This window comes from Hesperophylax consimilis, chromosome 28 (genome assembly GCF_061612785.1).
Source record: "Hesperophylax consimilis isolate HC1 chromosome 28, BYU_Hcon_1.0, whole genome shotgun sequence".
In the NCBI taxonomy this organism is placed as follows: Eukaryota; Metazoa; Arthropoda; class Insecta; order Trichoptera; family Limnephilidae; genus Hesperophylax; species Hesperophylax consimilis.
The window spans coordinates 22018512-22046268 of NC_142863.1; the positions used below are offsets into that span (position 1 = coordinate 22018512).

The 27757-nt window shown below is 33.6% G+C and overlaps 1 protein-coding gene across 2 annotated transcripts in view; it reads left to right on the plus strand.

Moving 5' to 3' along the window:
• Window positions 1-27757, plus strand: part of LOC149410370 (uncharacterized) — a 200968-nt gene that overhangs the window by 15295 nt on the left and 157916 nt on the right. Inside the window, exon 2 of one of the 2 annotated variants that reach the window (XM_089648881.1) lies at window positions 1481-1786. The exons of the other annotated variant lie outside the window; for it this stretch is intronic. Within the exon in view, the coding sequence (XP_089505007.1) occupies window positions 1725-1786 (62 nt within the window). The 5' untranslated portion in view covers window positions 1481-1724. The remainder of the gene's footprint in view (window positions 1-1480; window positions 1787-27757) is intronic. 2 annotated transcript variants of the gene reach the window in all.

Genomic DNA, 27757 nt, shown 5'->3' on the forward strand with positions numbered 1-27757 from the left:
ATAAGTATAAATTATGATTAAGTAGGTAGGTACCAAAATTATTTTATTTAAAAAAATAATTGCATATTTTTAAATTTGTATTTCTTTTGAAACGGCACCAAAGGTGTTCATTATAAAGTTAAATATGGTTTGTCAATTGAAATTGACAAAATATGTTTGTTTTAAAAAATAAAATATTTTATAAATACTTTCAGCTTCACGAATCCTAGATATATAATATCCCGTGATTTATCACGGGTCTGCTCTAGAGAAATTGTAAAACACCTCTTTTTAACTTGTAAGGGAACTAACGATTGTATTTAAAAAAATAAGAGTTCTATATTCTTTCATGTTATGTTATTTATGTTAATTATTGTCTATTATCACTACAATACGTGTTGATTTTTAAAATTTTTAAAAGTGTCTTTATTGTGAGTTGAAAAGTACATTACACTGTTGAAGAATACTTCTTTGAAATACGAAAACCAATATTAAATTGCTTTTAATTTCTGTGCATACGCAACGAGGCATACTTTTCAGGCAATTTAAAACAGTAATATATGTGACAAGTGTAGAAACCGTGTAACAATCCTCTGACCTCTTGAATAAATTAATAACAGAATTAGCATTAAACACGTCACGAACACCCGGTGGAAAGGTCAATATTTTAATTAAATCGTTTTTAATACGGTTAACTTCAATTTGATATAGTAATACTTGAACACCATTTTAAATCATATTAACCATGCACAAAATATTTATTTTGTTAACCTTATCCTAATCACTGACGATAAAAGACGTTCTCGAATTTCGCTAGGCTGAATATTTGTTACCAAAGGGAATATGGCACCCACAATTTTCGCATTAATAATAAATACAATAATTAATTCGTCAATATTAATTTATCATTGAAAGTTTTTACTTTTATGTCATTTTACTATCTATGAAAGTGAGCAGGGCCACTTAAGATAATCAACCGTAAAGATGTTTGGAAACGGGCGTATTGAATATTACTGTACAAATCACTTGGCTGATCGGAGCCTCAGATTAATCATACAAAAAGTTGGGAACAACGACCGTAAAAGTGGGAACTTTAGATCAGGTGTTTTTAGTTATCAACGAAAAGAACATCCTCTCATATCTCAAATGTTAAATTGCCACCCCTCCGTTCAACATCTCATCTCTTCTAAGTCTGAACATGTCTCCAATCGTCCATATAATTATGCAATTAAAATGATATATACCCAGAACACCCTTGAAGGGTCAAATCAGAAATATTCTAAAAAAAGTTGAAACTTCTTTCAAACTACAATTGGCAAAATTGCCATCAACGGTCAATAAATTTTGCTTAACTGTCTTGTGCTTTATGATTGTATATATAGAATGCATTACCACGAAGATATTCACAACAGGATGTTACCCACTTTTTAAGCACATAAAATTAGCGATAAAATCTAAAATTACGAGGCAATACCAACATTAACGCATTTTTTTCTTTCAGATTCAAACAACAATCAAACGTCAATAAAAATACAAACAATCAAGTTTGGAATAAAAAAATAGTGGCGTAATTTTGAATTCAGAATCTTTTAAAAAGTTTTCAGTGATTTTAAAAAACAATTCATTGATTTAAGTTTATTTTGAGTGATTAACTTTTATAAAGTGGTGATTTTGAAAAATTGTGAACTTGTTTAAAACTTTGTGAGGATCGACTAATGCTGGTTAAAGGGGGATAGACGCAGAAAATGGCTTCAGACAATGATGATAATTGCAACGACGACATCTCAAATCCTTTCATAAATTACGCGTAAGTACCCCTTTCTATATTTGGTCATGGGTTGTGGAAATTATGCACATCGTGGGATTGTTTTAATTCATCTACTGTAGGGGTAAAAGTCATTGAGTGTTCACCATTAATCTACCAAGTAATGATTATTATTTTTTAAAAAAGAGTGCTATCTTCTATCAAGTCAATTTTTATGTACGGCTTAAGATAATTATCAAATAGAAGATATTTGGAGAATTTTATGTTTCATTGAATATATTGTTTATAAAACTAAGAACAACAGGGGTCCAAGATGGTAGCCTTGTGGAATTCATATTAAAGTATCCACCAACGACCAAATACGTTCATATATGCCAAAGCCTTTCAAAGTAATGGTATTAATTGCTCAAATGCCTATTTTTAAGAAGCAACAAACCCAAGATTTTCCAGTTTTCAACCGTTTCGTTAAGCATAATTTGATGTAAATAAGTCAGTACCTGCCATGGTATCTAACTAACTAACTAACTTAACTAAATCCACTCACCGTTCTGCCAGACAAGTGTCCTAATCTATATGACTATTGACCACTTATATCAAATTATATATTAAGTGGCACATTTGTTTTAGCCGTTTACAGTGTGTGCAGAATCCCAGCTACCAATCTACCGTTGTATTTTACGCCAGTAAATCGAACACAGCACCCAAAGATATAAAACGAGAGCCTAAACTAAAACATTTAAGCTTATCGCCTCAGATTTCCAAATGCGGCGTAGACTAAATAATAAATAACCCTTCGATTAAATAAACTCTACAGGATGCAGCGCGTTGATGGGAAACTCCATTTTAGCGACAGAAACTATTAAAACATTATAACAATCAATTTTTCTGTATTCGACATTTGAACAAAAACGATGTTAAGAGTTCATTGTTCAGGTACGTTGACAGCTCGTTTGTCAAATGATTTCACGACTTCTTAATATTTGCTTAACTTTTCTGTATAAAAGTAGTATTCTTTGCTTCATCTCTCATATAATATGGATCTCTTCTGAACCCAGGTATAAACTAATAAACGTGGTCGAGGGGGACTGGCAAGCTGGAGGTCACGGGTTCAAATGTCGGCATTCAAGTTTTATTTGATTTATTTGTGTTATTTCACAATTTCCTCACGTAAAATAATATACAGTATGTTTGCGGCACGTTCCAGACTGGAAGATACTCTTATTAACGCCCTGGTGTAAAACCACCATTTAGAATTAAAACGGTGCTTTAAATGGCGTTAGTCGTGTTTGGTGACCAGATCTGAATAGCTAGGTACTTCTCATCTTCCTCTTTCCCATATTCTTCCCCTCCCCACTACTTTCAGCCTCACAACATACCCCAATTGGGGATGGAGATTAACAAACAGAAGATATTTGGAGAATTTTAAGTTTCGTTGACTTTATCGTTTATAAAACTAAGAACAACAGAGGTCCAAGATGGGAGCCCTGTGGAATTCATATTAAAGTATCCACCAACGACCAAGTACGTCCATATATGCCATATTCTTCCCCTCCCCACTACTTTCAGCCTCACAACATACCCCAATTGGGGATGTCATAGTCTCCCTGGCTGCAGATGGTTGGGAGCAGTTGGGAGGAACTCTTGGCAGTCTCATTAAAAAAATAATATAAAAATACGCAACAAGTTAAGTCAAGGAAGATACTCATAACTTTGTAGCATTTGTCTCAAAGCAAAATTAAAGTTGTTTGAGGCTTTTTCATCACGAGCATCAAATGTAGGCGCGCGTTGGTAGCGCGGTGCCCAAAAGGGAACGCCGTCAAACCGTGCAAAAATGTCCATGATAAAACGCAATACTCCGGTGATATCGATCTGTTTAATGCCCGCACTAACGCCGCCACTATCGGCCAGACTTCCACTGGAAGGCAGTCTCGAAGAGACGCAGGGTGACTCAGAAGGGAATTGATATTTTATTAGTCCTTTTCATCGATATATCTTTCCCTAATATGGCGGCATTTTAGTATGCCATATTACCTGTAATCTGTAAGCAAAGAACTAAACCTAACATAACTGTGTGTTATATTATTGCCTTTAGTTTGATGGCCCTTTTCGTTGAGGTTTTACTGTGATATTAGGATGGCGTAATAATGGGGTCAATGTACTGTAATTATTAAGCTTTATCACTCTTAGTAGGAATTACTATCGATTCTAAATTAATATTTGATGCAATCATTATCGACATGTGCAAATCAAAACCATTCAAATACCCTCAATTAATTGTAACCCTTTACGATTCCTTAGTTAGAAGTAAACTTGAATATGGAAGCACTATTTGGAATTCACATTACTGTAAATATGAAAACATTTTAGAATCGTTTTAAAAAAATGCTGTTGTCAACATGACCGTATCCGATTATACGATGTAAGTTTTAATACTTCAAGATTAATTCACTTAAAATTAGAATGCGATTGACTGATAAAATATTTTTTTATTTTTTTATTTTTTATTTATTTTTTATTTTTTTTATTTTTTTATTATTTATTATATAAGTACATTTTTGTTTATTTGTTACAATATTTGATCAAATATTTCAAGACCCCTCTTCCATAGAAGCATTAGCTTGTGGCTGGAAGAGGAGTGTACATATGTTTACACAAAGTAATTCACGGCCATCTTGATACTGCATTATGTCTTAGCAATATTGAAATAAATGCTCCCAATTACCATTGTTTAAGACGTCATAGCATTCTTCACCTGAAAACATTTAAAAATAATACTGCCCAATTTAGCACATTTAATACTGGATCCGCATGTGTGAACTCATATACCGTGTTTCTATTGATGGATTTGTTTTATTACGGACTTAGTTATTATTTGGGAGTACATTGTGCAATCGCTCATTAGAGAAAACTGACACTGTTCGTATCCTTGGCGATGGACCATGTCGTGTATAATTTAGAATCGGTCCGCTAACAATAACACTCCTTATGTAGATGGCGATAAGGTTTAAATTCCCGCTTACCACTAGCCGCCAGTTTTGATTTATGCAATTTTTTTATTTTTTTTTATTTATATATTATACGCCCATTGTGACTTTTACAAACATGTGATAGTGTGTATATAATAATTTAAAACTTTATAGAACCCATAACCAAAAATTATATTATGCTAACCTTAATTATTATTATTATTATGGTAAATTATTATAGCCTTCTTGTAACTATATTACTTTAAGTTGCATGAAATCTAGTTACAAGCGAGTATCGAAATGACTCAGTCCTGATATTATTGTTGAAATTAAAAATAATATTCGACCGAGTCGTTCTAGTTGGTATGTTGAAGGTGATTAGAAGGTGATTAAATCAGGACTGTCTATAGTTACAATTTTATTTTATTTTGCGAAGTTTATGTGCAAAAATAATCAATTGTTACATTACCATTTTCCAAAGAATTTAATTTGCCACATGTGCAATAAAACCACAACCGAAAAAGGGTACGTAAGTACGAGATTTCGGACTTTAAAACAGTTTTTATAGGCCTGATACTTTCTTTTTTTCTGGGGTTATAAAAAGCCAAGATGTGTCCCGCTTGCTTCATTGTGATCCTCGGAACTTGGTCGCAGCCACAGCAATAGTCTGCCGTGTTGCCTAATGCGTCTGATAAGCCTGCCAAGGTACCAGGTATGTGTACCAGGAGGGCATGAAAGCTAATCGGCGAATGTTACTTATAAACATAAAGCTACACCAATGCTTATTAACAATATTACCCTGTTCCCCGAGCTCACTCTCCCGGCAAAGGTTGAATACCAAGGGACGGGAAATTATGCAGTGCTAGACACTAGGGATACCAAATTAAACAAACCGAACAAATACGTACCGGTGAAATTTTCAACTCTACCCTAACCGGTAAATTACAAGTATTTTTGAAGTCCTGTAATCACTCGACCGTTTTGCACTTTGTCAGTATTTTTTTTTGTATTCCGTTTACGTTTTTGAAAATCTTCTGCATCCACTTAATTATTCAAGCTAGCTTTTTTTATTTTTATTCTTTATATTGGCTTTCACCCATTAAGAGTGATCTTGGCCATACATTACAACATTTTTCTTATTAATAAATACAACAAATTACAGGATAAAATTGATTACACAACATAACACAACATAACGTAACATAAATAAACCAAACATAACATAAACATAACATAACATGGCATAACATAACATAACATAACATAACATAACATAACATAACATAACATAACATAACATAACATAACATAACATAACATAACATAACATAACATAACATAACATAACATAACATAACATAACATAACATAACATAACATAACATAACATAACATAACATAACATAACATAACATAACATAACATAACATAACATAACATAACATAACATAACATAACATAACATAACATAACATAACATAACATAACATAACATAACATAACATAACATAACATAACATAACATAACATAACATAACATAACATAACATAACATAACATAACATAACATAACATAACATAACATAACATAACATAACATAACATAACATAACATAACATAACATAACATAACATAACATAACATAACATAACATAACATAACATAACATAACATAACATAACATAAACATAAACATAAACATAAACATAAACATAACATACTTAACATAAACGGTACAGAGCTGGTAACAGTCTTACTTTAATCAATGATGGTGGATAAATTTGAGAATGATTCAGAAAACATCGTGATTATTTTGAATATCTTTTTCGCAGTTTTTCAATATTATGGTACCTACCTGTAAGAAAAATGCTTTTTCATTGGCATAGTGATGTTAGAGGCATTTTTTTTGTGCGCGAGGACTAGGTACTATTCACAGATATACTAGTTAAGGCGATGCACTACGTCGTGTAATATTTTAAATCGAGCCGCTATCAATAACAACCCTTACGTAGATGGCGATTAGGTTTAAATTCTCGCTTAACACCATCCGCCTGTTTTGATTTATGCAAGAAAAAAACATGGCTAAAAAGTGCCTTTTATTTTATTTTGTGGATGTTCAGGCATAAATATTTAATTTTTTTCTGATCATTTTATAAATAACTTAATTTGCCACATTATAAAATAAAATCATAACCGAATATGGGTTCGTAAGTAGGAGATTTCGAACTTTAAAGCAGTTTTCATAGGCCTATACGTAATTTTTTTCTAGGCTTATAAAAAGACTTATATACAAAATACTCGAGGATTTCCAAGGTCAAGATGTATTCTATTCGCAGTATTTACTTAAAGCATCTGAAACATTTTTAAGCGACCAAATTTTCAAACCAAAAACACATGATTTTGCATTGCTATGTATGGCATCAAACCTTTATAAAATCCGGTGAAAGACCAGCATTCAGAATCAAAATGTTGCTTTAAATGGCTTCACCATGTTAAGTGCCAATTTATCTTATTAATTTTCTTACCCTCAATATATGTGTGATTTAATATAGGTAGTATTTATACGCGCTGTTTTCCCAAAGTAACACAATTATTGAATTGCCGGTAAAAAGTAAACGTTTACCGGTAAACCGGTATTATAATCCCTGGAGTTAATCGACACCAAACAGTAAGTGCGGCGCTAAGGTCTTGTTGCACGCGCTAATGGATACTGGTAATATGTGATGAATTCACACTTTCTCAGAAATCCACTGACGATTCAACGTGGAAACGCTTCTTACTGCCAGGCTTTTACATGGATTACAATAACAAAATATACCTAATGAACCATCAAAAACATACAAAAAGTTTTTAAACATGATGAACAATACTACATATAAGACTAATAACTTAATCTACATTACCAACGCAACTATAATCTGTAAGTTTCTAGGTGCTGGTACATATTACAGAAACTTGTTGCCTAGATCATTCATCCTTTTGGTTAGTGAGTGTGTCTGATAGTTGGTTGTGTATGCACTGCAGAAGAATGTTACATTTTGTCTTGTGTTCCTATTCGGTTCGTGGAATTTAATTGTGTTTTACATCAGTTGCATTCATTTTGTATAAGGCAAATATTGAACTTCTTCTTGTATTGAAATTAATGCAAGTGACTATTGAAGAAAAAAATTAACTTATCACTCCGTTCGAGTTAATTATGTTTAATTGCAAAATTATAGTCCAACGATTCCATGTTTTCTTTCTCAATAAGTTGAGCGAAATGTTTTTTTTCTACTGAGAGAATGTGGCATTTTTACGCACTAGGGTATACTGTTAAAACAGCGAAAATCGTTTAAAAATCTAAACCACAAATGGCAGTAAAGGGTTTATGGTGACAGCTAGTAGCGTGCTCTCAACATAAGTCGGCTTAAGGTTTTGATTAATCTTTATAACGAATTGGTTTACATTATGAATAACAAAAATATTCTTTAGAAAAATTGAAGGTTTTCCTATCGTTTCGCTTGAGTAGAATACAAATAAAAATATAAATTACTCAATAAAATATATAAATGTAAACTACTAAAAAATATTTTTTTTCAATAGAAATGTATGAACGAGTGAAGAAAACAACTTTTAAAAAACACAACATAAAAAATACAGTAGCTAAGATTATCTGTGACAGTTTCACTTGATTATTTTTTTTTGCTCTCTTATAAAATTATTTACAAAATAAATAAAAACCAGTTTTGTGCTTTAAATCGAACGTTTCTAGACTCCGTTTGCAAAGCGATTTTAATGCCTATTACCAACAGTATAAGGTATACCAAGAATATACACTTTTTTGGCTTGTAGCTTCCTCTTAATTAATACTTAATTGAAACTGACTATTGAAAATTGTAATTATGTACACCAATGTAGTTGTATTATTTCAGCATTGAGTTATTTATTAAAATGTCGTAACATGCCAGGAATTATGAATTTTCTAATTTTCTGGAAAGTTTTGCTAGTAAAATGAAAAAAAAAATTAATACATGGACAAATAGCGAGATTTTTTTTCTTTTACATACATTGTATTCAAAATTAATGGATGAATTGATTAAAAGACTTAAAATGTATATAATAATTGAAATACTTTCTATTCTGAAATCATGAAAAAAGATCTAATACTCGCTGTACTCGAAGCAATAACAAAGACTTACTTCAAATTCCTGTAACGCACACTACTTTTGGACAACGAAACTTTAGATATCTTGCGACTAGACTTTATAACATTCTTCCTGATAAAATAAAAACATGTCATTCACAAAAAAATTTCAAAGATAGCGTAAAAATTTGGATTAAAAGTAATGATAGGGCCTTTACCGGTGCACTCATCCAAATTCGCAGTCATTGATGCAACCTAATTATTGTATGTATTTTCATATAATTGTAGGTATATTATTGGGACTAGAAACGAACTTGGTATATGATGTATTGATATTGATGCTACCTAACTATTGAGTGTTCATATTTTTATATAATTGTAGGTACGTTATAGTACTATAAATAAACTTGGTAGATAGCTGCCTCAACACAGGCTAAGCCTAGTGAGGCGGGCTATGATAAACCTTAACATATAACTACATTAACATTTCTATTATTTACATTTATTTTACCTACTGTTTATATATTAATTTCCATTGATAAAATTATATACACTTCTAATTTATAAACCAATGTACACAAAACAGTCTTACATGTATTTCTATAGTTATAGTTTGAAAATTTGTCACAATAAAGATATTTATTATTATTATATTCCTTAAAGCCAAATGAAATGTTAATTAGCCCATAACTCTGCATTCACTTTTTCACATAACGCTGTTTTTCCGTATAAGGAATCTATTATAATATCGATTTTTCACGATGCTTGGATTCTATCTCCACGTTAGATAAACCTCACCAACACCTCGCAGTTTCAAATTATTTAATTCGGAAATCCTAACACCTCCTATGGGCGCCATGAAAAACTAATAAAATCGCCTGCAAATAATAATGACCTCTAAATGTCACAACTCCTGCGACAGTTGCTCGGGTTCCAGGACCTCTAATGCAAAAGCCACACAAAGAATTAATACAATGACTGAAGTTTGAAGAACGGAGTATTCCATCATCTCATTGATAGTCTTGTCACTGTGGTTCAACGAAATTATTGCTTTGGTGAGAATCACAACACCACTTTGATGTCTTCGGCTTCACGCTCTGGTCCGCGTTAGTCGAAGTGCCCCAGATGATAGTCAACAATATATCATATTAACCTGGTAGATATAGTAGAGAGTAATTTTTCTTTTATTTTGAGTGCAATTGTGCAAAATTTCATTAGTCTCGGAATAAAACTGTAGATTTGTATGAAAAGCAAATCCATGCCGCCCGCTACAGAAATTCTTATTTATATAATACATAACTTTCAATTTAAGGCAATGACATAAGTAGTAATGCAAAATCATGTGTTTTTGATTTGAAAATTTGGTCGCCTAGAAATGTTTCAGATACTTAAATTAAATACTGCGAGTAGAATACATCTTGGCCTTTGAAATAATTGAGTATTTTTTAGATAAGTCTTTTTATAAGCCCAGAAAAAAATAATGTAAAGGCCTATGAAAACTGCTTTAAAGTTCAAAATCTCCTACTTACGAACCCATTTTCGGTTATGATTTTATTGTATAATGTGGAAAATTAAGTTATTTATAAAATAATCGAAAAAAAATAAATATTTATACATGAACATCCACAAAATAAAATAAAAGGCACCTTTTGGCCATGTTTTTTTCTTGCAAAAATCAAAACGGGCGGATGGTGTTAAGCAAGAATTTAAGCCCTATCACCATCTACGTAAGGGTTGTTATTGATAGCGGCCCAATTTAAAATATTACATGACGTAGTGCATCGCCTTAAATTTTATATATTTAACAATATTATTCTTCAATTTATAAACAGCTGTTTCGTCTTATGAAGCCATTATCAAACTGTTTTTACAAATTGAATGTTAATTTTATTGAACACATACAAGAAAAAACTTAAACTTAAAATAAAGTTCTACAAATTAAACTCGATGACAATAAATGTATAGAGCACAGTTTTGTGATTTTACGTCCAAGATAATGGAAAGAGACCAAGAATCGTCAAAGACTTGGACAAGATTCGGAAAAAACTAGGGATATTGAGAAAGACATGTTCAATTGAGGCTTATTGTAGAATTGTATAAACGTTTGCAAGAATAAATATACTACGCCAACAGTAAAATATCTGATATATGTTCCAAGAATCGGCCAAAATCACGAAAAATTTCTACAATTGTCCAATGAAAAAGCAATATTATATAATTTGCAAGAATGAACATATGCCAGACCAGAATATGTGCAAGGTTATGACAAGAATCCGCAAAGAATTATTGTCAGAATTGCAGGCTTGGAGATGTTTGAGTTTGGCTAATGTCCAAAGCTGGACACCAAATTTCTTATGAAAAATAATCAATTATGGACTATAGCAGATTTCCATAAGTTTGTATGGAAGGAAAATGATCGAGTTGTCATTGTAGTTCTATCTGAAAGGTAATAGAGGCAAAAACTTTGTCCGTGAAATCGGCTGATGACCATTCTCATCGTATAATCGGTTGCCTTATGCATTTGGAATGGGAACTAATTGACGTTCAATCAACATGAATAACTTTGGTTCTATAGACAAGACTTGATACAATCATATGGATATCTCGTTAATATCAATTCGTATCATAGATCAAAGTTCTAGAAGGAGATTGGAGAAATATGTATTGTTTTGGCTGGCACTAGAGGAGTTATTTAATTGGTATCGTTAGTTTTTCTGGTACCAATTGGATGTTACCATGCTTACTAGTAGTTCTAAATATTGAATATTACTAATTTATAAAGAATCTCTTCAAATTATTCGTAATCCGGTTAAAAACGGGATTGTAGGTTCTTAACGAACGGATTGCTGGGTTTCCTAATAAACTTTCAGTAAAATATAATTGTATATTTTAAGATATTTTCAAGAGGTGCATGAACACGTGTTCCGATATATTACGAATTTATTAAAAGTTTATCGGAAAATGGTCTGCGATCCCGTTTTTTAACCGGATTACCAATATTAGAAGACATTTTTCATAAATTAGCAATACTCATTTTTTATCTGTTTAAAAGAAAAAGCGTATTTCTAATTTTAACTTATTTCAATCAAACAAAAAATTCCTCTGAAATTATAATAATTATAAGTAGGTACTAAAAAAACCAACGTACCTAATTATAAACCATATAGATATTTTTTAATTCAAATAAGGAATTATGATGACAATTTTTTTTCAAACTTTCTTTAGGCTGCTAATATTACTCATTTCGATTTGGCAGCTTATAGTAGGAACCACAATCATGCGAACTCTGGCGAAAAAAAAAGGTACTATCCAACGCGGCCACCATCTTAAACCGGAACCGAAGCACAACAAACAAATTTAAAGAGAGATGAAAAGTGAAATATTCGTGTAAAACAGGACTTTTCTAAGCTCGGGCAATTATTTGCGTAGCCTTTTGGATTTGCCAGTAAAAAAGTTTTAAATTTTCAAAAAAAATATGATTTTAATCAGACAATTAGAAATGCATCCCATTTTATAAATTTTTAATTTAACTTCACAAAAGCATAAATTACATATTAAAATTTGTACATTACACGTATTTTGAGCTCGTTATGCCAGAGGATTAAAATTTTACAAATACTAAGCCTTGGGTAAATGACATTACCGTCAAAAAATAAGAAAAGATTAAATTGTTTTTCCATTTTTTTATTTTTTTTAAATGAAAAAAAATATCGTGTAGTTCGAGCGAAACCGGTTAGTAAAGCTATAGCTGGATTCAAATACTATAAATTAAAAGTTGTTGTGCTTCCTATAAATACATTTATTTATTATTACAAATCGCACTTTATGAAGTGATGTTGTATCTACTGCAATTCCCTTCCCGAGAACTCCGCTTGTAACTTGAACCGCATTTTTGCAAAATCACTTAATCTGATTTTGCGAACTCTTTCTGTTTTCCAAATTTGATGTTCGTGAAAACCCAAGCAAATAAATTAAATGGTAATAAACGCCGAATTGTCAAATAGCATCAGGGTAATGACACCATTACTAATGTTTATTTTAAATGTTATTGTTAATCGTGCAAATTGACATATTTACGCAAAGCTTTTTTTCTCGTGATATAATAACGATTCAAGTCAAATCAATTTTAATGTAACCTAACCTAATCTAATCTTCTCTTAAATTGCCTAACCTAACCTAAACCACTGACTAACTATCACGACGCTTACGCAGGAATAGGCAGTGAGGACGGTCAAACAACTCGGTCTTGGCACATTCTTTGCTTCAGTCACATTCATACATCGTCTAATACATACCTTGCTGTTATCCCGACTCTTGACATGACCTGATTGAAGTATATGGTTAACTTGGTAGTGCCATGCCTTCCTCGGGCGTCCCCTACTCTACTATTTAGTCTTGCATTCTTACTGAATATCCTTTTTTGAACCTCATTTTGATAAATTTGGGAGGCTTATATGGGTCCGACGTCCGGGAACCATTTATTGGATAACCAGCACCTCTGCCATATGTCACTCCAAGTGTTTCGCTACGTTTTGAGACCTAGCAGGGTTGTCTAGGTTCATCACGAGAGACTGATCACGAGAGACTGGTTGAGGGAGACCTTTTGACCTCTCCAGCAGGACTTTCTCGGAATATTGCCTTGCACCAAAAATATAAAAATAAGGACAGAATAATTAAAATGTACACCTCCATGAAACAAAAGGTTTCTTTTAAAACTCGAATGAATTTTCCTGAATTAATTTAATATGAAACGATAAAAAAGTGAGGTGGCAGTAATATTTGTAATACATTTGTCTAATAAATGATGTGTTCTATTTTTGCTTTTGAAAAATAAAATGAAATGTGAGCCATTTTTAAATGTTTTAAAGTTTGATTTCAAAATATTAATATTTCGAAACTTATACCTTTATTTTAAACTAGCTGGTTCAGTCTATCTGTGCATATATAGAAACAATAGCGCGTGTTGATTCTACGTCCAAAGGATGGCGCTGCTTTTTTTCCAAAAAGCATGTTTTTACCTCTCACAGGAGACATCTACATAATAATATATAATATGTATATAAACACACGCAAAATTGAATACGTGTTTGATGATTATTTTGTTCCGACGCTAGACGTCTTCCAGACGGGCAATCCTTAATCCATCCCCAGTCATCGACCCGCCAACATTTGAATGGATAAGCAACACGATACCAGCTATAAAAATAATTTGTCGGTCCAAGAATGGCGCTCGACGTCCCAACTCCGAAGTCTAAATGATAATATAAATGCAGCAGTTGATATAATGATTAATATTTCGACAGTGTTTGAGCTATAAAATGCATAGAGGCCATTGAATTGCATCTGCAATGAATGCATCCTGGCAGTCTGCGCACTGCCGTGAATACTTTTAAACTACTTACTTTTGTGCAGTACTTCTGTACTACACATCTACTAATTTAATTATGTAGTGCTTCTGTTATACAGGTTGATTTTTAAGCAAATGGCGAGAATAACTGAAGTGTACGTGTTCTACGTCGTATGAATGTATATTTGTTCCAGTTAGGTTCGATTTTTTGTCTAGATGACTGCCCTATAAATGAGGTGTTATCTTATTGTAGTATTTTGAAAGTCCAATTACAGCGGCAAATAAGAACGTAACAATACCAGATGTGGTGAAAATCGTCGTGTTTTCATGACCAAAAATCCATTCCCATATATAATATTTTTAAATTAGAATCACACGTTATTGAGGCGTTATATACTATCATCGAAATGCAGTCATAAAATCACACTGTACTTTTGTAGTAAGCACAACTGTCTGGAAGGTATGGCCTTATTTGATCATCGATATGGACTGCACGAGATTGGCTTTCAATGGGTAATCAAATTGACCAGGTACCTTGCATAAATTCTGGGTGTCCTCGGGCAGTGAATACTTTGTAATATTTATGTGACAGGGTAGTCTAAAACTACCACATTTCTTAACTAGGCTTACAAAATTCAAGCCTTGTAAAGTTCTTTGCATAATTATTGGGTTTCTTCGCATAGTGAAAAATTTGTAATATTTATCTTCGTAAAAGCGTGTTTGCGTCAATGTTTTGGACAGCTTTGCATTTTCCGTCATCGGGGAAGATTTGTGAAAGAGATAAAGAGCATATTTACTTAGTTTCATATTTATGAATATTTTTACGTGTATGCCCCACGACTAATCTAACATAACCGCTGATGTATTGATCACACTATGAGAAGCAACAGATACAACAACATAAATTACACAGGCCTGCGACCAAATTGCTTTCTTTAAAATAATGGGTGATTCTTATGTATTTTAGTGCGCTGAATTCAGAAATGCCCCCAGTTTTTTTCCAGCACGAAAGAATTTTCTGCAAAATGCATTTTTCTGCGGGATTGCCTACCTTAAGGCGTATATTTATGAATATGCCGAAAAAAGTTGTTTTTCCTATTCGGCTTTATAGTTTTATATCAGAAACTATGAAATATGATAAAAATTAGTATATTTAACAGTATTAGTCAGCGTATGAATCATGGAAACCCAGTAGAAAGGTGTCTTGCTTAGTGACTAAGATGGTAAAATCTGAATTTTCCCATTGTCCTATATATACCCCTCGTTGTCCTTTGATTTGTTCATTTCAATTTAAACATTAAGTGTCTTTCAAAATGTCTTCAATAGCTTGTGTTAATAATCCTCATAGTTTCTGTTACATTTGTGGCGAACTTGTATTAAAAAAACAAACTCGAAGTATTACGGAGTTTATTAAAAACCTGTACTTTGCCTATTTTGGTGTGAAGATCGGAGATCAAGAAAAATCTTGGGCCCCTCATGGAGTGTTTTCAGGTTGTGTAAGGACTTCGCAAGTGGTCTAAAGGAAAGACGAAATCTTTTCGTTTTGGGGTGCCTATGATTTGGAGAGAGCCGAGAAACCACGGTGATGACTGCTACTTTTGTTCTTGCAACATACAAAGGTATAATTCTAAAAATAAAAAAAAGATATATGTTACCCAAACATGCAATCTGCACTTCGACCTGTGCCTCATGGACCCGGTATTCCAGTACCAAGGACGATGGGATGTGAATATGATGGGAGACTACTGTTGGATGCTCCATAGAGAACTTCCAGACATCCCACACAAACGGAAAAGCTCAAAACGGAGTTTTGAGGGAAAAAGATGTAGATATTATAAAGAATTATAAATCCTTATTGTATATACATATTATTTTTATCAAATTGTATTTAAAAATGTAAATAAACCACTAGTAATACATATTTATTTTTCATTTCAAAAAGCATTTTTACCTATATGTACTGCGGGTTTTGCATAACTTTCATTTTCATTTTGCGGAAAATCCCTACGTGCTGGAGAAAAACTGATGGCATATTTGGACTCAGCGCACCAAAATACATACGATTCACCCATTACAGTGAAAAAAACTATCAAAAAGTGTCAATTTGCAGGCCTGTGTTATTGATAATCGAGTGAAAGATTTTTTTTTTTTTTCGTGAAGGAAGTTCTGTGAAAGAAAATGGTATGTGTACAGGAGAACCAATGGAATTATGACATTTCCCATTTATATTTATTACTAAAACTAGTTAACAGAGGTCTTGAGCAGAGTTTTTGGGTTTAAGTACGGGGTTTTCCAATAAGAGGTGTTATTTTGATATTCAATCGTAAAAGATCAATGGTTTCGTTGCTTGTGTGGCACGTAGCGCCGTCTTGTTGAAAGTAAACGTTGTTCAGATCAATACAATCCAATTCCGGCCATAAAAAATCATTAATCATCTCTCGATAGCGCGATCCATTCACCGTGACTGTTGCTCCAGCCTCATTTTCGAAAAAGTAAGGTCCAATGACTCTGCCGGACTATAAACCACACCAAACAGTCACACGTTGAGGATAGAGAGGCTTTTCAACCCCAGATGCGACAATTTTGCTTGTTGACGAAGCCACCAAGGTGGAAATGGGCCTCATCACTCACTCAAGTGAATTTTAATAATTTCAATGCGTTGTTGAAGCGTGTATCGTTCCATTTTTATTAATGGCGTAGTTTCTACTTGTCAAATGTCAAAAAATGACAGCTTCAAAAGTAAATTCTACCGAAATAGCCGGCTATTTAAAATAACACCTCTTAATAGAAAACCCTGTAGTATCAAAATTCTGCTTTATGGGGAGGGAAAGCGGATGGGGATAGTTTTTCGAAACATCATCTCTTGTTTTGAAGGACAAGTCTGAAAATTTTCATCAAATTCGGAAAAAAACTGTAGATTTGTATAAAAATCAAAGCTCCCCAAATCTTCTTCATATTGAACTATCAGTGGCTGAGTTGGAATCACGTCTGGTTCCAACCCAAAGTTCGATTCATTGGCTCGCTGAGTCATCCATCACGACACAAACAACGTAGGAGATTTTTAAATATTGTCAGTTTTTTTTAATAATTTATAATAATACATGGATAGATTTAGCTCAACTCTTGAAGTAGTAAGTATTTTTGATTGACTATTTGATTGGTTGGATAGACGGTATTCTAGTTCGGCTTGTATTGTCCGGTGGTTGTGAGGGGGCGCTGCCGTTAGCACACGACCTTCAACAGTTTGGCAGTCGGCCGCTGGGCGGCGCTAGTGTCGCCACAGGAATGCTAATTCAGAGGGGTAGGCAGGGGCGGCCAATTTATTGGCAACATTTTATTTAAATTGAATAAATAAAGGAAAAATAATTTCCCACAAGCCCATGTCATCATTAAAGATGCTGTGTGGAGGGTATTGTAGAGAACCATGTTGTAGGAGGGGGCCGGCGAAATGTTTCATATCCGAGCTGTAGAGCTTGGCTAGAAACGAACCGTTTTCAGGTGACAAATGTTGGGAACGCGTGAATTTTTTTCCGATGTATGCTATTGTTTAGGAGATATAATCGTTTTAGACAAAACCCTACGTTTTAATGTTTATCTGGGCACTTATGTGAAAATATTCCCTGCAGCAGGTACTATTCACCTGTTAAAAGTCAACTTTCCTCTCAGTTGTTCCAATTAACGTCGATTTGTTTGTCTATATTGACTGGATGTATACCGCTATTTAGCTCTATTTAGTTTCGAATATGGAAAATCGATCAAACTCGCCCCATTTTGCAAGGAAAATTTTTTCTTCTGGACACAAAAACAACACAGTTCCATTAGTTTATATCTATTTAAACTCGTCCACTTACAACAGTACCCATGACACCTTTCAAAGATATCCCATATAATTTATTAAACATCTATCGTATCGCTTTGGTGATCATGGGTTTGACCCTACCGCTTTATATAAACGCAGAAAAATTTCTGATGCCCTATTCTTATACAAAATCGTGAACAATATTGTTGATTCATCATATCTGCTAGAAAAGATGCATTTCGTTGCCCTGAACACAACACCAGATCAAACGAAATATTTTGATTTTGTAAAGCCAAATATGCGCAAACTCTTTAATAGAACGTATCTGTAAAACTCACAATGCCTCTAGAGATGTACACATTTTCAACCGTAACTTGAAAACATATAAAATGCAACTTACTGAACATATAACTTAACTTTTTATTTTGCGAAATTTTTTTATTTTATTCTATTTTATTTAGTATAATCTGTAATACCTACTACAAACTGTCTTTATTTTTTTTTAACATTTTGTAATTCCTTATAATTTTTATATTTCTTTATCATTTATATCGAATTTATTGTGTAGGTACAAACACTAAATCAACAACTAAACTTAATTTAACTTTATTGGTCCAGAAAATATGAATAATTACTGTTTATGCCAAACGTATAAATGACTGTTTGTTTCCTAAATAAAATAAAATAAAAATATCCGTTTCTTACGAAGTCGTACATTACAAATAATTCAAGCGTATTTTGATGCCCCTGCATCGTCACGCTTGACCTGCCCTGGCTAAGCGACCGCGCGACAAAAAGCGCCCGCCGCCTCTGGGAAGAGGACCGTGTCTTGAATATCAATTGTCCGCCCAACACTCAATCAAGACTGGAGCTGGATAGGTAGGTACCCAGCAGACCGACTCTCGGATTGGCGACTGTATAATATACCCTTAGATGTGCTGACAGAGAAGATGCCCGATGAAGTATTAGATTACTTTAAATACTAAATCTGTCTAATATAATAATTATGAAAACTATAATATACTCTTTCTACCAATATAAACCATAAATTAAAACCACTTGATGAAATATTAAAATTACAAATAGAAGACTTGTTTCTAACATGACTTTTATGTTTAAGGCGTGTACCTTATGTAGATGGCGATAAGGTTTAAATTCCCGCTTAACACCATCCGCCTGTTTTGATTTATGCAAGAAAAAAACATGGCCAAAAAGTATCTTTTATTTTATTTTGTAAATGTTCAGGCATAAATATTTAATTTTTTTTCTATCATTTTATAAATAACTTAATTTGCCACATTATCCAATAAAATTATAACCGAAAATGGGTTCGTTAGTAGGAGATTTTGAACTTTAAAGCAGTTTTCATAGGCCTTATGCATTATTTTTTTCTGGGCTTATAAAAAGACTTATATAAAACTTACTCGATTATTTCAAAGGCCAAGATGTATTCTACTCGCAGTATTTAATTAAAACATCTGAAACATTTCTAGGCGACCAAATTTTCAAACCAAAAACACATAATTTTGCAATACTACGTAGTGAATCACCTTAAAATAGTTATATAATAAAGGAATTATAGACAGACCTGATTTACTGAGCCTTATCACCTTTGACATACTAACTAGAACTACTTGATAGAAAATTATTTTTAATTGCAACAATAACACAAGGACTGAGTCATTTAGATACTCGCTTGTGCCTAGATTGCATGCAGTTGACAATTCTTTCGCAGAAATAGTTGATGTGTATAACTACACGGTATATAGTTACATGAAGGCTATAATGACATTCCTCAATAATAATAATTAAGGTTAGCATAATACGATTCATCTGTATGGGTTCTACATAATTTTAATAGAAAATTTGAATTCATGGTTAGTGTTCCACAAAATCATTATAAATATCACGTGCTTATAAATAAATAAATAGATTATTTGCATAGCACCGTTCTTGTGAAAAATCACATCAAAAGCACTGTATAAATAATATGATCTCCTATGATATATTTAATTATGTGCAGATACAGAAAACATACTTACCTGGCAGGTATAACTAACTAACCATTATGCCGTTTCCCGCAGGATTAGGCAGAACGGATGGGCCCCCAAACAACTCGGTTTTGGCATACATTCCAACGTTTATACTTCGTTACAGACATTCTCTTGTTATTCTGACTCTTGACGAGGACTGACTCAAATGTTTGGTTCACATGAACGTGCCACGTCTTCCTCGGGCGTCCGCGACTTATTCTACCGTTCATATACAGGGCGTCCGAAGGTAAAGTGCGCTAACTTCAGGAGGTGATTCTACATGATGGTAGACGTAAAAGAGGAAAATAACTTTTTTGAAATTCCAACTTTTTTTCCCATACAAAAACATTTTTCCATAGAAGAATATTTATTTTACCAAACAAAAAATTCTAATTTTTTATACAAAAACTATCTTAAAACGTTAGAATTTCGAAAAAAGTTATTTTATCCTAGTGCACTTTACCCCCAGACACATGTATATTCTCCTTTCACTCATTTATTCGTTAATTAGAACTATCTAAACGTAGATTTCTTGATCTTACTCGTTTAAATCCATCTTACATTTGACCACATACACGTCACAGAGATCTCATTTTTACATCATTCGGTCAACTTTTATCCTCCCTCTGCCATTTCCATGCCTCACTGCCACATATAAGGGTTGGTACTAGCACTCCACTGTGGACTGCTAGAGTCGCTTCTTTGGACAATTTTCAACATGCAATCATTTTGATTGGTTAGTTCGTCTAACTGTCCAAAGCAATGTGTTCCTACCTAGGTGTCGCTAGTTCATTCTTCCGCTAGCTAAATCCTCCATCATTGCACAAGCAACACACAAGAGTTAAAAATGTAAGTTTGTCCACATTTTAATCAATCGAAGTATCAGGGAGTGGTTCAAACATTTCCAAGTTTCGGGGAAACGCGAGTAGCAAAAATTCTGCAAATTCCTCAAGACATATTTATTTTTCAAAGTCGCCGCTTGACTGCAAAAAGTCACTGACTTCGGGGAATATGAATGTAATTTAAATGATTTCTGATTTATCAATACGTGCTACAGTTTCTTTTTACATAATTTTCTAAGTAATGTCAGAGTTCGTGGGAATTGTAACGATATTAGCAATGTTTCACAAACTTACAATATTTAGAGGTAATAATTTTTTCAAAGTTTTGTATATGTATCTAGACATTTTTTTTTGAAATGTCTTAATAAAGATACAAGCCTTAGAAATAATTGCTAACTTAATCGATAACATAACTTAAAATGTTTATCTTCTTCTTTCGTATGGTGGGGGGTCAGAGGGGGACATCTAGATCTGCGAGCCATATTAGGGCCTCAGGCGTCGCCATATGAACCTCATCAATCCCGCCGGGGAATGAATGGAGCGGGACATTCGTTGACCACATGTTCGGTAGTCTGCACCGCACCACATTCACACATCGCCGACTCTTTAAGGCCCCATCTGTGCATCATGTGGGCACAGCGGCTATGGGAGCACCTTAACCTATTGATGGCGGACCAGGTTTTGCGAGGCAGTGAGAACCCAGGCTGTCTCTCGGTGGGGTCCTGTATGAGATGGGCATTTCCCACGTTGGCCGTTTGCCACTCAAGTTTCCACCTATCTTCTGGGGTGAGAGGTAGTCGGAGGAGCCTCTCTCCTTCCGCCCAGAAGGGCTTTCGGGACTTCAAGCGGCATGCCGGGTGGGAGACGACATCTTCGTGTAGAGGTATTGCGCTTTTTTGCAGCGCCTTCTTGTATTCCCTCAGTGTTGCAATTTCTCGCCTGATGTTTGGCGGGGTTATGTTTGCAAGTACGGGGAGCCAAGGGAGAGGAGTAGATTTTAAAGTCCCGCTGATGGTTCGCATTGTGGCATTAAGCTGAACGTCTACCATGGAAATGTGGGCGCTTCTAGCCCATACTGGAGCACAGTATTCAGCCGTTGAGAAAACCAGGGCAATGGATGCTGTTCTGAGCGTGTTGGCGTCGCATCCCCAGCTAGTTCCAGCTAGCTTATTAACTAAGTTAAGCCTTGTCCTGGTTTTTTTACCCACTGTTTCCATGTGTTGCCGGTAGTTCAAGCTCCTGACCAAAGTAACTCCGAGATAGCGGGGGTGGGGGTCATGGTAAATATTTTTTCCATCAAACTGAACACAGAGTTTGGCATCCGCTTGTGAATTGCTAAGATGAAAAGCTGTCGCAACTGTTTTCGACCCATATGGCTTTAGTCGCCAATTGAGGAAATATTCTTCCAAAGCCTTTAGGTCAGAATTGAGGATATCTTCTGCTGCTTTAAGGGTTTTGGCTTGAGCTGTGACGGCGATGTCATCTGCGTAAGCAAATTTTCTGCCTTCAGTGTGAGGGAGGTCTCGAGTGTAGATGTTAAATAGCGATGGGGCCAGCACTGAGCCCTGGGCAAAGCCATTATTGAGGGGTATTTTTTTGCTTTTTCGCCCTCCTAGAAAAACCCTGAAGGTACGGCCAGTTAGCAGTTGCTCAATGAGTCGTACTGTGTTCCAATCCTCTATGGTGTCGTACAGTTTAACAAGGAGGCCTTTGTGCCACACCGTGTCATAGGCCGCAGAGAGATCAATGAACGCTGCCGCAGTCTTCAGCCGTTTCTGGAAACCAGATTCAATGTGTGTTGTCAGTGCTAACACCTGATCGCAGCAGTTACGGCCTGGTCTGAAGCCAGCTTGCTCTTGTGGGACCACTTTCTCCAAAATTGGAGTAAGTCTGCGGAGCACAACTCGCTCAAGAAGTTTGTACATGGTACTTAAAAGTGAAATTGGCCGGTAGCTGTTCGGATCCTCTGCTGGCTTGTTGGGTTTGAGGATCGCAATAACTTTAGACTTTCTCCAGGTATTTGGTATTTCTCCAGTTTTGAAAATTTCAGTAAATAGTTTTGCGATCCATATTTTTGTCCGTGGTCCAGCATGTTTCAGAAAGTCTGGTAGAACTCCATCACATCCAGCTGCTTTCCCAGCTTTTGTTGAAGTGAGGGCGATATCTACATCGTCAGCTGTAACGGCGACCACAGTGTTTTAATAAGAAATCCACCTTTGATCGAGAGGTTCCCTCAATATTCAGGGACAATATTTTTTAATTGTTCCCCGATATTTTTTGACTCCCCTTGGCCGGGAGACCTATCGGTCTTCGGCCCCTTAAATAGCGGCATAGTTTGTAGTTGGAGGCCCATTTAATTTGGTATCCGCTTCACTCACTGCACTACCTGCACGCGCGGTAACAATAACGAGCCGGTGGCATTGCGAACATCGCGGCGGACACAACCGTTGCGTGCGGTAGTTGGCACACTACTATGTTTATATAGTTTTAAAACTAACGGTAGGTATTCACATCATATATATAAAAAAAGTTTATTTCTGTTTTCAATACTAGTATTTTGTTGCTGTTTCGTATTCGAAAAGCAATGTCAAACTGTGGTTAAGACATTTACTATTACTATTGAAGACACTTTTCTATTTACATCATTTTTCACCATTAATATTCATCCTAGACTTGTATAAAAAGTCAATCGAAGATGCACATAAAAAAAATATATATTTATCCAAGACACTCACTAGATTGCATTTTTATTTTATAAATTTTAATAGATTACAATTTTGGTGATTTTCATAACTCTCCCGCAGCCAAGTGGGGGAGTAGGTAGTACCCAAAATTACTTTCCTCCTTATATTAGCATAAATATTTGACATACCATTTTAGTATTTTAGGTATTCCAAATACATAAGTTACCATTAATAATGGAGTGAATAATTGGGATTTCTATAGTTTAAAAGCCCATAAGACATGGTGACAAAATCATGGGATCGTCAGAAGTCCCACTTGGTTACCTACGTTTTGTTTGGAATCTTGGCCTGTCAAGAGTTAACTACCATACTAGGCTCATGCCCGTATTATGGAAGTCGTACATGATTTATGTAAGAATAACAATATTAATATTATGTAGAACAAATAATAAAACATAAGGGAAAAGGACGTGTTATGGTAAAACAAAAATTAAAAAAATGATATTATCATAGAAATCATTTTAGAAATAAAAAAAAACTGATTGAAAAAACGACATTTTAAAGAAATAGAAATAAAAATATTAAAACTAAGATCAATAAGAAAAAATATACCAAATTATATTATATAATTATCTTTTTTTTCTTTAACACAGTTTAATCGTGGGAAGTGCTTATCTAGAACTTTACCTATTTACGGTCACATTATCACATTTGAATGTAGCGATATAAAAAAATAATGATAAAGTTAAAACTTTTTTGTTTAAGGCGATGTACTACGTAGAAAATAAAAACTACACTACAAAACTATGTGTTTTTGGTTTGAAAATTTGGTCGCCTAGAAATGTTTCAGATGCTTTAAATAAATACCGCGAATATAATACATCTTGACCTTTGAAATAATCGAGTATTTTTTACGCAAGTCTTTTTATAAGCCCAGAAAAAAATAATTTATAATGCCTATGAAAACTGCTTTAAAGTTCAAAATCTCCTACTTACGAACCCATTTTCGGTTATGATTTTATTGTATAATGTAGAAAATTAAGTTATTTATAAAATGATCGAAAAAATATTAAATATTTGTGCCTGTACATCCACAAAATAAAATAAAATGCACTTTTTGGCCATGGTTTTTTCTTGCCTAAATCAAAACAGCTGGATGGTGTTAAGCGGGAATTTAAGCCTTATCGCCATCTACGTAAGGGGTGTTATTGAAGGCAGCTCTATTCAAAATATTACACGACGTAGTGCATCGCCTTAAACAGTGTTAGGAACTCGTATATTCTTTAAAGAAGGCTCGTCCCCTTTCCAATATCCAATGTTGAAGACGGATAGTAAAAAGGGATAAAGAATTAATTGATTTTATATCGGTGTTCAAGGCATTGTATATTTTAGGAGCGATGAACCAGAATTGTCGTTGAGCGAATGTGGTTCTAGTTTTGGGGAGCACGAATCCCAGGTTTGATGAAAAGAGGGTGTGTGCTTTATGTTGTGGTGACACCAGCAGGTTATTTTGCCTTATGTAGCACAAGATTGTCTTACTAAATACCTGGCGAATGTCTAAGACCATAATTTTAGCAAATAGTTCGTTAAGGGGTTAATTTGATTAAATTATGCGTTAAGAAAACGAAGGTAATATTGGTAGTTCTAAAAATATTTCTAAGCAATCAAATTTACAAATCAAAAGCACATGTTTTGTATTATTATTTTGTAGTTTTTCGCCTTAAAATAAAAAGTAATTTACAATTCATATTTAATAATATCAGCGAAACAAAATTTTAGAAATTTCTGATTTAAATTTTAGTAAGCAATAATTGAATATACCAACTGAGCAGAATTTATTTCCAAGCTTTAGACTGGGGAATGAATGAAATATTTTGTTTTCGACGAATAAACAAAGAACAACTCTGGAAGCCTCTAGTTACGATTTGATATTACATGTAATGTAAGATTAGTGGTAAAAGTAGAGTTAATATTTATTTTAATTTGAATGAAATGGATTTAAGAGTGATAAAAACTAATCACAGTAGAGCAGACAAGTGAAACCTTGCAAGATAGCATATCTCTTTATGTCCTAACTACATTTTTAATCTTATCTTTTTGTTAGTGGTTTGCGTATATTATCAGAAAAATACAAATAAATAGTTATCTTAAAGATACAAACATTTTACAACGCATCGTCGTTTTTTTATCGAAGTGTTCTCATGTACAGGGAGAAAAATTACTGATATAAAATATTGCTAATTTATTAAAAATCAGTTCAAATTATTCGCATGCTTGTTTAAATCGGGACTGCAGGCCTTTAACGAATGATTTGGTAAGTTTCCTAACAAACTGTCGGTACAAAACGAATCTATTATTATAAATTTTAATATGGTCGCATTTCTTCATAATATTTATCAGGAAAAGCGCGGCTTCATGTTCACGTCTTCCGATGTTGTTAAGGCGATGCCATACGTAGTACTGCAAAATCATGTGTTTTTGGTTTGAAAATTTGGTCGCCTAGAAATGTTTCAGATTTTTATTTTTTATTAAACCAATAAATTAACATACATTTTTTTTTGTATAATCCACCTCACTAGGCTGAGCCTGTTCTGAGGTGGCGGTGCTTTAATTAAATACTGCGAGTAGAATACATCTTTGACTTTGAAATAATCGAGTATTTTTTAGATAAGTCTTTTTATAAGCCCAGAAAAAAATAATGTAAAGGCCTATGAAAACTGCTTTTATGTTCAAAATTTCCTACTTACGAAACCATTTTCGGTTATGATTTTATTGTATAATGTGGAAAATTAAGTTATTTATAAAATGATCGAAAAAAAATTTAAATATTTATGCCTGAACATCCACAAAATAAAATAAAAGGCACTTTTTGGTCATGTTTTTTTCTTGCGTAAATCAAAACAGGCTGATGGTGTTAAGCGGGAATTTAAACCTTATCGCCATCTACGTAAGGGTTGTTATTGATAGCGGCTCAATTTAAAATATTGCACGACGTAGTGCATCGCCTTAATGGACTAATACTTTATTAGGATACTGTAAACATACGTCCTATTCCAGTTAACATTAGATATATAAGTGTTCTTGTAATAGAAAATGTGCATAATGACACAGTAATAAAGATAACACAACAATAGGTATATTTATGTTATATATAGCCTACCTCACCAGTCACTACCTCAACAAAATTAATTCATACGTTGTCTATGGTTTATTAATACATATGGAAAATAATTTCCAGAAAACTATTTATTTACTAGTAGGTACCTTCAACCTTTACTCATCGTCAAAAGTGCAATAACTTTATACGAAATTCGCTAGACTTGGTTGTTGCACGTCCAGTGTTGAAAACCCATTGTTTAGTAATGATTTTAAATTGTTTCAAATATTTTATTTGTCTTATTTCGTCGAGTAGGTTATTATATAGTTTAGGCACAAAATATCTGGTTAAGTTTCTTTGTTCAAATGCAGTTTTTGTTTTGAGCTTCAGTAGGAATTCTTTATCCTGATTTAGTTGCTGTTTTGAGCATCTGTAGGAATTCTTTATCCAAATGTAGTTATTGTTTTGAGCTTCAGCAGGAATTCTTTGTCCGAATGTAGTTATTGTTTTGAGCTTCAGTAGGAATTCTTTTGATTTATGTCGCGTGTTTCTTGTGTTTTGAGTATTTTTGTACTGATAGTTGATTTGTTTGAGTTAAGATTGTTTTGGCGTAAATTTGTAGAACATCTAGTACTTGAAGTTTGTTAAAGATATCTTCAGTGCTTGTTTTTAAAGGGACTTTAAAGAAAACTAATTTTTGCACCTTTTGATAATGAATGGATTGAAATAACGTTTTTTACAAGATTTTAATAAATCAGCAATACTCATTTTTCTCCTTTTGGGTACAATTTTTTTAAAATATTTTTTTTTTCTTAAATTAATAAAAAACTTAAAACAACCGTTTTGAGGTGTGACAATACTGTTTACATCGTGCTAAATATTCTGAATGGTCGTTCTATAAAAACGTTTCCTCAATCAATTGGAACCCTTCTTCAAGGCGTTATAAAAACCTAATTTACATTACATATTAACCCTCCTTCCGGGAAGTACATCCCTTATTTAAATTAACATTAGGGTTTGGTGTGAATTACAAAACGTCAAAGTATAGACACACTTTACCTAATGCTTCAAACATTAGGAATTAATGTTCAAAAATATGTTAAGATGCGGCATGAGAACTG